The sequence below is a fragment of the Andrographis paniculata genome, unplaced genomic scaffold (assembly GCF_009805555.1).
Source record: "Andrographis paniculata isolate CXL003 unplaced genomic scaffold, ASM980555v1 Contig65END, whole genome shotgun sequence".
Lineage (NCBI taxonomy): Eukaryota > Viridiplantae > Streptophyta > Magnoliopsida > Lamiales > Acanthaceae > Andrographis > Andrographis paniculata.
In genome coordinates, this window is record NW_026137601.1 from 1,524,610 (window position 1) to 1,536,539 (window position 11,930).

General features: G+C 31.3%; 1 protein-coding gene across 1 annotated transcript; it reads right to left on the bottom strand.

The window, feature by feature from the left end:
• Positions 1–1,073: 1,073 nt before the first annotated feature.
• LOC127262569 (fatty acid amide hydrolase) lies at positions 1,074–8,085 on the bottom strand. Its single transcript, XM_051291310.1, has 20 exons — positions 7,665–8,085; positions 7,476–7,585; positions 7,309–7,369; positions 6,180–6,370; positions 5,979–6,108; positions 5,808–5,885; positions 5,585–5,732; positions 4,194–4,306; positions 4,033–4,108; positions 3,568–3,639; positions 3,143–3,194; positions 2,864–2,944; positions 2,706–2,789; positions 2,480–2,583; positions 2,302–2,394; positions 2,075–2,143; positions 1,917–1,981; positions 1,608–1,669; positions 1,426–1,521; positions 1,074–1,334 (listed from the first exon to the last, which is right to left on the bottom strand). The coding sequence occupies exons 1-20, from the start codon at positions 7,741–7,743 to the stop codon at positions 1,272–1,274; spliced, it is 1,827 nt and encodes a 608-aa protein (XP_051147267.1). The 5' UTR covers positions 7,744–8,085; the 3' UTR covers positions 1,074–1,271.
• Between the last annotated feature and the right edge of the window lie 3,845 nt (positions 8,086–11,930).

Sequence of the window (11,930 nt, forward strand, 5' to 3'; positions counted from 1 at the left end):
AGTGGGGCTTTTTAGGCCCAACTATCTTAAAAAGCAAAAAAGATGATTGTTCAATTGGGCCGGCCCATTTAACTCGTATTGGGCCTGGACAGCATCGACCCGTTATCCTTCCACTGCAGGGAGGGGGAGGTCTTCGCTGCTCTGTGAAGCCAGCCTGGCGCAGTACCCTCCACTCTAAAGCCCACAAGACCCGAGCCTGCGCACGGGCCGCATGAAATAACTCTCTGCTTGGAACGGGCGGGCCGAGAATAGCTGCCCGAGCCCAGCTAAGCAGACAGGCCCAAAGTCCAATCACCCTAGCGCCCCCACTTGGGTCACAAGCTCACGTGACTGAGCTCGGCGTACTCTTATGTCAGTGAGAAGATTTTAAAGTACAAGATTGTGTACTAATTTACCGATGTGGGATATTGTGATAGCAGTAATATGGAATATTGCGATAGTACTCCTCTCGTAGTGTTTAATTAAATTGAAGTATTTAAATATTGAATTATGAAGTATTTCTTGTTTTCTACGCTGCATTCGTTTGTTCTGTTACACTGTATTTTTTTGTTTAAAATAATTTATATCTAAATTTTAATATTATTATTATTTTGAAATATCGTGTTGAAAAACTTGTTTTAATTCCATTTTTTTTCTTTTCTTAATTCTTAAAACACACCTGGGGTTTTTTATTCATTTGTGTTTTTTATATTTATACTCGACAAAAAACAAAACATATATCTACTGAATTTTATTTCGATCTAAAACATTTAAAGATATTAAAAATATCTGAATATTTAAATAAAAAGCACACACTAATTTACCCCCATCATCTCCTTGTTAAAGAAGTCTGGAGTAAATATAAAATAATGAATCTAAGCATATTTCGAGTTTGTTTGATATAAGTTTGTATAATATTGGCTTGATGTTGTGTTTTATCATCACTCTGAAAGCATTTATGTTTTTTCAGCAATGTCACTTAAAACACAAACTACAAAGGTGTGTCATTGTTGTGGGTAGCCATGCTCATGAAAACCAAAACCATACTGCAAATGAAAACAAAAAAAAAAAAAAAAAAAAAAAAGAAAAAGAAATGCAATTGTAACATCTTGGGATTCTTGGCTCACACCAAATAAATTTTTACTTACAAATTCTCCATAAGCTGGATAGACACATAATCCACAGAAATCTTTTTGCTTTTGAGCCCACAAGAAATGTTTATTTATGCATTTTAAATCACAAGGAAAAAAAAGAAAAAAAAAGATTGATCACACTTCATACCTCTCTTCAGTTCATTTCCCTTTCAAGATGTCATAATACTGCAGTGGTTTTTTCTTCTGTGTAACACAAAGTTCCTGAAAATATATATGTATTGTAACCAGAATTACTACGAGATCTGTAATGGCATCTTTCATATCATGCATCGAATTCAAAACTAAATGTTACCTCGACTGCAGCAGCCAAACGCAATATTGTAGCTTCACACCATGGCCGGCCTATGATTTGCAGGCCGATTGGGAGGCCTTGCTTGTCGTATCCCACCTGAATATTGCGAGCAAATGTAGCTTATTAGTTTGATTGCAGTAATAAAATTTAAGGGAAATGGAGAAAGCAACCGAGTTACTTACAGGGACGGATATGGCTGGTAATCCGAGAAGATTTGCAGATACAACAAATCGCATTAAATTTCCTGCGAGGAACAAAAAGTGTAAGTAGAAAAAGCTTCATACTACTTATCCGGGGGCTTTCCACGCGCACTTTGGCTAAAGACTATTACGCATTATTTGCAAATGAGTAATCGGATAGTTAAGAATAGTAACATAGAGGCAACAGTGCTATTTAAACCAGCTTGCAGCTGTAATTCGTTGCTAAAGACTCGTTGCAAAGGAAATAAAAATGGCAGCGACTTTTTGTATATTATCTTGAAAGCAACTAACCGGCAACTTGTAGATCTGTCTCGCCATAACTAAGTGCAGCCGAAGGTATCGGAGGCGCGGTCATCCTGATAGAAGTTCGAGTTATATAAGTGTTACTACCACAGAAATGAGGAATCCATTAAAGAAAAATAGGCATTAACGAAGGTTGTGCATCATACCCTGTGGTTGGAGTCACAATGACGTCTACTTTTTTAAAAATCTCCATATGGTAGTACATGAGCCTTCTCCTGCCGAAAAAATAAGTAAAAAGAATGTTAATACAAGTAACCACCGGCTTACATAACTTGATTTGCAATTTATCTTTCTTATATCGAGAAGGAACACGATTTAAAACTTGCCGAAGGATGGCTTGCACAATTACCTATTCAAAAAGATTTTGATTTACCTTAAACATTGAGCGGCTACGTAGTCTGCTGCTGAAAATGACCTAAAAAGTGCTAGGTTTGTCCTTGTGTCGAGTGTGAATTCCACCCGCTTTCTAAATAAAAAAAAGTTTATTCTTTCAGATTATCAGTTCACGACTTTGCCATTAATATACATTAAATCAAGGTAATTGAACTGACCCATCTTCATAATCTGCACTCAACCCGCTTGCTGATTCAGACCCAATTGAGACAATGTGAGCAGTGCGCATCTCATTAAGCTCTGGTATAACAATCTCTACGGTCTTTTTGCATCAAGAAAACATAAAACTTTTAACTTAATGCCGCAAACATTTGTACTTGAGCATATGCTGCGAAAATTTTAAAAGGCAAAGACATTGTTAACTATGAAAGCATGGGAATGTACCTTGCACCCATGTATTTCTGATAATCTATTGAGAATATCCTCACACTTATCAGAGATTTCGGGGGAGAATACATCATTAAACCACTGTAAACCACATATGACACTGGTTAAAAGATAATTTTTGCATATAAAAATAGGATTTTAATAGATGAGGTCACCTCTGTATACTTCCCCAATTTTAAAGATCCAAGAACATCGGAACTCTGATGTGAATTGAGATTAGGCAAACAAGGGACCGACTGCAAAGATAGAGTAAATTTTACAACCTTATTTATAGTGCCACAATTTTTGACAAATCATTCTGTAGTGTAATTCTTTTAGACATTATAATTGATTAGCTGCAAATGAATAGCCAAATACAAAAGTTTGTACCAAAAGGACAGCTACAATTAGAGATGTATGAGAAGTTTGAAAGTGCTATATCTATAGATGATTACAGGTTTTAAGGCAATCTTATCCTCAGGTGACGATCCCAAAATTGCTGAGTACCTGAAAATTGGTAGGGAGATTAATAGGTAGAGCCCAAGCTTCTTGGAAGATACAAAATTTTAACTATAGAGGAGATCATGAAAAGAGCAAATTCAGGTGTTCATGGAAGAGGGCATTATAATAAAACATGAACGAAGATTAAAAAATCCCAGAATCAGGCATATAATATATAGCAATATCTCATTTTGAAATATCAGCCAGCGAACAGAATATCTTTTGAAAGTCAGTATATAAACTGTTTATGACAAATAAGTGGCGCGCTGGTTTATTAATGTGTTGAGAATTATTCAGATGTTTTCTTTGAACATGACTCAGACATATTTGTAGAATGCTTAAAAAATGAAGCACTTGGTCGTAAAGCACGGTTACTTACACAAGCAAAGCATCCTCAACAGTTGATGCAATGGGTCCAATAATCTCTACTGTACCTGAATCACATAATGCACTGCCAAAGAGATATTAGAGAACAAATAAATGAATATATATTCAATGGGAAGGCCTTCAACTAATATTATATTTAATAATCATCTGATGCAACAACAACTGCACAAAATCACAACAATTATAAACTATCAAATCCTATGAAATGAAAAACCGGGATTGGATTGACATAAATAAATAAATAACCCACAAATAACTACAGTTCATGGATTGAATCCAAATGTTACAATATTCCCTCATATAGTAATATAAAAGCAATACAATGCTTAAAGACATTTCTAGTTTTATACAGATTGGGACATCTGTTTTTCGTGCAAGATTGTATTACTCAAAGCATTAAGAGACAGATTTCTTTAGGAAATAGAGTAAAGAAAAGGTAACTATTTAATGAGCTTACCCACTCATACTTGTCCGACCATATGTCGATTTCAGTCCCACTACACCACATAGAGAGGATGGAATACGAACAGAACCTGCAGTTTAAATTAAGGCTTAATTATAACTGCAATACCAATTTCCTCAACGAGCTTAAGAATATGAGTCTGATTCTTCTACAACCTCCACCGTCTGTTCCTAGAGCAGCTGAGCACAATCCAGAAGCAACAATTGCTGCTGGACCAGAAGAAGATCCACCAGTGTATCTATCCAGAGCATGTGGATTTCTAGTCGTTCTGCATGCATTAATATATGAAAGTTGTTATATATTTTCTTTATATTCTGTATATGCAACAATCATCAGCCTCTATATGTGGTTCAAGTCATATTACGTTACGACCTTTATATATACTAAGGGAGTGTTCTGTGTTCTTTTGTGTTTTTGTTTTGTATTCTGAAGGTGAAGATAGGTGAATCACTTGCTTGACATGATTTTTGTATGAAAAAGACATTGGATGTAATATTTTTGGAAGAAAAATAAAATATTCAATAGTAAAAAAAATTAGAAAAGAAACACAAAAGAACAAACCCTAATTTCTATAATAAATAATGATTTCTTTTCAAACTTCATTTTCCCTCCAACTTGGTAGTTAACAAGATGCTTATAGATAATCCAAACAAGACAGAAAGCACATACAAAGCAAGATCAATCAAAAAGTTACATAGATAGGGAAATTATGAAGTACTGATATAAGGACACTGGAACGGCCATCTCATTTTACCAGCTTTGATAAAAGAAACACAGGTGCCTATATACATATACTTTCATATATAATTTAGTATTTATCCAAAAATAAAATAAAAATAGATGGCTATGTTCAAACCAAGACCTTACTAATAATTCTAGAAAGTGTATGCAGATTCAAGATATGCAATGGCTCAATAAAAGATGTGATAAGATGGAATCTAAAAACAAAATCCATTTCTATCAATGGAAGGTTTAGGGATGTGTCGTAGTAGTGTTATGGTTACCAGTGAATATGCTTCATTCCAAAATTCATTCACAAATTGTCACTGGCTTAACTACAATATCTGAACATGCACGAAGCACAACATTGACATGAACAATTGATCATATACATCCATCAATTAGATAGCCACAATAATATTATCCCTAAATTCAGTACATATTTTAACTAGCAGTTGGGGGATACACAATTATCTAATATCTGTATTCCCGTAGGTGCAGAATTTTATAAAAATAGACGATACTATAATGAATTAATATGGATTCATGCCTGAAATAAATGGACCAACTTCACAAGGTAAAATACGGGATTGGTACATACGTATTAAAACAACCATATATAGAATAACAGGGTCAGGTTCCAGAATTGCAATATAGCTAGTGATTATAAGAAAATCTTTAGATATCAAGCACAACTCCTGAGTAAATTCCTAGCAATATTTTTTGAAGGGAAGTAATGTAGCAAGAAGTGATTTTGAAACAAACGCCAATCCACCATTTAAGCACATCAATCTCATTTGTATAGAGTATGTATGCAGAAGCATACCCATAATTTGGATTATTTCCTGATGTTCCGAGACCCAGTTCATGCATATTTGCCTTTCCAACTAAGATCGCACCACAGGTACGCAACCTTGCAACAGATACTGCATCCTCTTCAATAGGACGAATCTCATGGAAAAAGGTTGTTGCACCTGTTTACCATGAAGAGCTCACAATGCTTCTATCACTACAAAGCATGATCCACATTGCAAATCAAAACAAATTACCTTTTGAGGGATGAGGGTAGCAGTCTATATCATCCTTAATTGCGATAAAAATTCCATCAAGGATTGACAATGGGTTTCCTGCACAACAGAATCGTAAAGAATTAAAAATTGAGCTAACCATTCTAACTACATTGAGGAAAACTGATGCATCCCAAAAACAGAATGACGAACCTTCCTCAAACCTTTGGGTGGAAGCTGCCGCTTGCACTCGTATAAGCTCAGGGTCATAGGTTATCAACAACGGAGTTGGAGGTTTCTTACCTTTGAAGTCATCCATTGCTGAGATGAATCGGTCTGCAACCTTTACAAGAAGATCTATCAAATAAACATTCACAATTAAAAACAGGAACAGATTGCTTGGTATCGGCTTACAATAGATGGGGTTGTAAGTTTAGATCTGTATGCATACGCATAATCTCTAATCTTCCAATAGCGGAAAGGTGAAATAGACTCTGAACTCCAACTCTTAGCAGGGTCATAATCTGGAAGAATCTTCAGTGCCAATTCAACTCTCTCCTCAGCCTTTCCATCCTCATCCAAAACAACAACTTCTGTTTCCGATTCTGAATTCAAAAATATCAATCAGCTGATTGCAACTGGAGTAAATAGAGGCTGCTTCAATAGTCTATTAGAATTGCTCCCCTTCTGTTTTATAATATCAATATCCAGTATCCACAACCTAAGTAATTCCCTTGCTTTCATTGCAAAGCAGCCCAGTGTAAAATCATTATCTAAACTGCACTATTTTTTCGGAAGAAAAAAACCACGGCCGCGCCAGTGGGAGACTAATCAGGTATAATTTTCATCATAATCTCTGACAGTTTCAAATTGTCAAGTGCTAAAATTTGCTACCCTAAATTTGGGGGCTTTCTTCTAAAGTCCATAAAATTAGGAAATAGCTGTGCTCGGTTTGATGCATAAATTTGTTCAATTCACCTGAAATGTGAGAATGACATTGTTATCGCAACCCCCTTTCTCTCTGAGACAAGCTGAAAAACAAAAAAATTGTTCGCAAGCTCAGCTAGGTTCAGCTTGTTTGCACTCATTAAAAGCTCGTTTGCTAAGCTAACGAGCTGAACACGAACATAAATTTTAACTCGCCCGTTATGTCAACAAACAAGCTCAAGTTTGTTCGTAAGGTTTGATAGTATTTGTGAACAAAGTAAATTAATATTTTTACATTTAATAAATATATAGCTTTATAGTATTGTACATAATTCTAATTTTCTTATACAATCTATTAATAAATAAATCCTTATTAATTGAATTTAAATTTAAACAAAATAAAATAAAACATTCTCTTAACAAACCAAACCAAATACAAACAAAATTTTTAGTTTATCTCTTAACAATCGAACACAACCCGAGCCCTCAGTTCTTCTCGTTACAAGCTCAGTCTGAGCTTACTAGAATTGAATCAGTTGTTCGATCACAATAAAAAATTGAAGTATATCACTGATAAAAAGTTTAGATTACTAAGATAAGAGCTGTAAGAGTAAACCTTGTGGAGGAAACTCAGGCTTAAACATCGGAGCCTCTGGTATCGCAGTGTTCCTCAGCATCTGTTCATCGCAAGCAACAATTCAACACTTAATTTTCCAATGACTACACATTTGAATAAAAATCATTTCCAAGTTCAGCTTTTCTTTCAGAGATTCATCAGCTAACCTCAACCATCTTATTCTCGTGTTTCAGATGAGATATAATCAAGGAACCAATTAGAGGAGCTTCGATCAGCTTAACAAATAGCTTAAATACAATTCCAGTCAATTTCGGCGCTGAAACAAAATTGTTGTACCCAATGATTAGAATTCCTCACAAAATTCATCACAATGATCGTAGATTAGCTAACCACACCTTCGATTTTCTCATCCCGATATTTCACCGTCTCCATGTCGACTTCGTCCGCCGGCAGCATCACCTTCTTCTTCCCCATCTTCAGCGCAATAATTAACTAATCCAATCGATCGAACCAAAAACCGCAGCGCAAACTCAATCCAAGTCACGAAAGCTCCACAGAAGCGTGAATCGAATGCTCAGGCCCGCCAATTAATTCGCACTTCCCAACTTTGGAAAACTCGAACAACCAACTGTAAATAGCTAGGTCCCCCAGATTGCTTGGCATTTATCGCCACAACAGCCAACAAATCGGGCCCCGGGGCATCTAATTTCGTTGACGTAAATGCTGACAGAGTAGGTTAGGCAAGAGCAACGATGCGCACCTGGCGCACGATAACCACCCTCCTCGCCACAGGGATGGCCCCATTCGCCATTTCTATTCGCTGTTCAAGCTAGCGGTTTAACTGCCGCCCTTTTGGATGGATGCCGCGTTGACTTTGACTTCCCGTTGGGCCTAGGTTCTGGTTATTTAGCCCGGCCCATTATTCTACTGTTTGGGTTATCGCTTTTACAGTATTTTTTTTTATTGTTATTATTAACTAAAGAGTAAAGACTTTCGTACAATGAACAACTTTCCCAAAATTTATAGCAATGAGAACACCCTTAAGGGTGTGTTTGTCCGAGGGATTTGTTTGGATTTCTACTATTCATCGTATTTTTTCTCCAAAAAAATATCAAATTAAACATATATTTTTTATTTTTTATATTATACTAAAAATCAATTTTACATTCAAAACATCACATCAACACTCACATCACATCGTACAACTATTCAAATTCAAAATTTGTACTATTCAAATCCCAACTCAAAATCCAAACCCTCGAAAACTTATGGCTCTCTTTATATATAGAATTTTGGATTTGTCTTTTTATTTGAAAATTAATTTTTAATTTTATTTTTTTATTTAAACAATATTTTAATACTCCCTCTGTCCCTAAGATTGTCATTTTTTTTTCACTTAAATTTTTGAATAGTAGTATTATAATCAGTCATAGTGAAAAGACAAAAATATCCTTACGAGTATTATGTAATATAAAAGTAATGTTATTTGTGTAATATAGTGTAAGTTTGAAGGGTATTTATTATGTTATATAGATAGTACGATTACTAAATTAGAAAATTGTAATATTGTTTTGAGACGGACTAAAATGATAAATGAGAAGCTTTCGATAGGTTAGATGGAGTATAATTTTTGATAAAAAAAAAAAAAAAATTAATACTACATTTGTCTAGTTCTAAAGGTCACATTTACTTTTTAAGTGTTGATCTTTGAATATTAATTATAATATAAAAATGTTGTACAAATTAAGAAAAAATTACAAAACTACTTTCATTAGTGTATTATAATGGTAACATAAATAAATTTGTATAAAAAATTATACAAATATAATGATATTTTTTATATTAAGTACAATAACATAAATAAAAAGATAAATATGATCCTTAAAGACAGATGGAAGAAATATATATTTTCCTTTTTTTTTAAATCATATTTTACTTGAAAAACAAATTAAACATATTATTACGAATTTTTTTTAAAAAAATAATAATAATTTGGAAATTCGCAGTCGTTACCTGTAAATGCATATTGGATAAACTCCGGTCGAACCTAATACCCTGCCCAACAAAGCAAATACAAGTCAAACCATGTGTGACAGATACAATTAAAGCCAAGTCCTATTATTATGACTTCTTTTTTTTTTTATCGGCCTATTATTATGACTTCTTACATTATTGATAATGTAGTACTATCTTTGACCATCAAAATTATTATTATTATTTTTTTTTTTTTTTGAAAATTTAAAAATAAGTGTAACTAATTTAGGAACAGAGATAATATATTTTAATTTTTTACAAAAAGTTAATATTTGTTACTATGAGAGTATGAATATTATATTAGTTGATAAAAATATCTTTATTTATTAGTATTGTGAATATAAATAATGATATTTGTATAATATATTATAAATTATAAAAATATTTTTTATAATATAATTACTAAATTAAAATAAAAATAGAAAAAATATATTATGTTTTTTTACTAAATAAGTAAATAAACATAATTTATAACTTTTAATTTTAATTAAATTAATTAATTATTTTAATTTTAACTTAATTATTTATATTATATTATAATTAATTTTATTAATACACTAATTATTTACTAATTAGTATATTTTCTAAATTCTCTTGTGAGATTATATTATGGAAGAAATATTATTTTTTGACTAACTTACACAAAATCCATCCGTATTTTTAAAACTGCGTCAAATTTTCTTGTGGTCTAATCCCTTTAGTGGTACGTATTTAACGGTATTTGACCTAAATGCGCTCAAATTGCGAATAAATTTTAGAATCTCAATTTATAAACCCCTAAAATTACAAATATATTTATATATATATATTTACCCTAAAAAAAACAGTAAATATATTCAAAAATAGTTATTTTTCTCAGCTTTTAAAAGTTTATTTTTACTATTTTTTAGGCTAAATATATAAAAAAAAATAAATATATATGTAATTTTAGGGGTTTAGAAATTGAGATTGTAAAATTTATTAGCAATTTGAGCGCATTTAGATCAAATACCGTTAAATAAGGACCGTTGAGGGGGTTAGACGCAAAGTTTATGAAACCACGAGAGAGTTTGACGCAATTTTAAAAGTATGAAAATTTGGTGCAATTTTATGAAACTACATGTAAATTTTGTGCAATTTAACCTTATTTTTTAAATATATTATGGTGTAATGTATTTTGTGCAATTTAATTTTATTTTTTTAATATATTACGGTCTAATGTATTAGTGCAGTGTACGGAAATATGATTACAAGGATGCACGCTGGTCGATTGAGTTTTGAGTCCACTTTTTTTATTATTATTATTTATTATTATTATTATTATTAAGAATAAAATATACTCGTCCACACATTATTATTTTTACATAAAAAATAAAAAATAAAGACAAAAATATTATTAACTATTTATTATAATTAAAATATTATTATTTTTTAAATATCGCGTTAAAAATAAATGTAAACTTTGTAAGTGGTCAGAGGAAGTATTATATATGTTGGCCACCTAATTTCGGGTCCTTAGGTATTGGATCTCTGCTATATATGATTGACATTTCTCATATGGCGCATTTAAAATATGAAAATTTAAATTTTAATATATATCATGCTATACCTCAAAAGTTAAAAAGTTATTTATTTATTTATTTATTTTTAATTGACCTTTCTTTAAGATACAAATCAATCAATGGATTGCGATGTTTTGTCCTTTCGTGTGTGATTTATATCTAAATGTAACAATTGTATAAGTAATACAAAAATAATATTAATAAATATTTATTATTTTTGACAAAAACAAACAAACATTCATTTTTTTAATAGAAGATAATTGACTTAATAATATACAGTACTATCTCTGTCATTTATATTTATGCTCAATTTATTAGCATTTTACAAAGGAAATAAGAACATATTTGCACAGATTTGAATGGCAGAGAAGTAATATATACTAAAAATATATATGAACTATATAAAAATATATAAACAAGTTTAAAATCATAAAATGACAAAATGATTCCATGCCGTCTACAAAATATGACATCTAAACCATATTTAAACAACAAATCAAATAAAAAAATTAAACTTAGAAAAATAATACTTCATTCCGCCTCTATTGGTCAAATTTATCTTGCATCATTATATATAACATTAAAAAAAAAATTATATTTGTTTAATTTTATGTACAAATGTCATTATATTAGTATTATAAAATATTAATTGAAGTATTTTTTGTAATTTTTTCTTAATTTGTACTACACTTCAACGCAAAAAATAAATGAAACTTTTAGAGCCGGACAAAAATAATATATTTAAGTAATTATTTTGTCTTGAAACCTCAAATAATTTATATATATCAAAATAAACTCATAATATGATAAAAATAGTACTCCTCCAGTCCTTTCTTAATTGATATATTTTTTATGTTTGTCTGTCCTATAACAACTAGGCCTTTCTATTATGAGTAAAATTTACAAAATCAAAATATATTTAATAAATATAAATTAATTTAATTAACTATATAACATATAATATCATTAAGGGGACTAATTGAAAATCCTTTTATTTATATATTCTTCTTATAAAATAAATATTTTTATTTTTATCTAAAACACTACTTTCTTTTTAATATAATTAGTTTATATATTAATTATAAA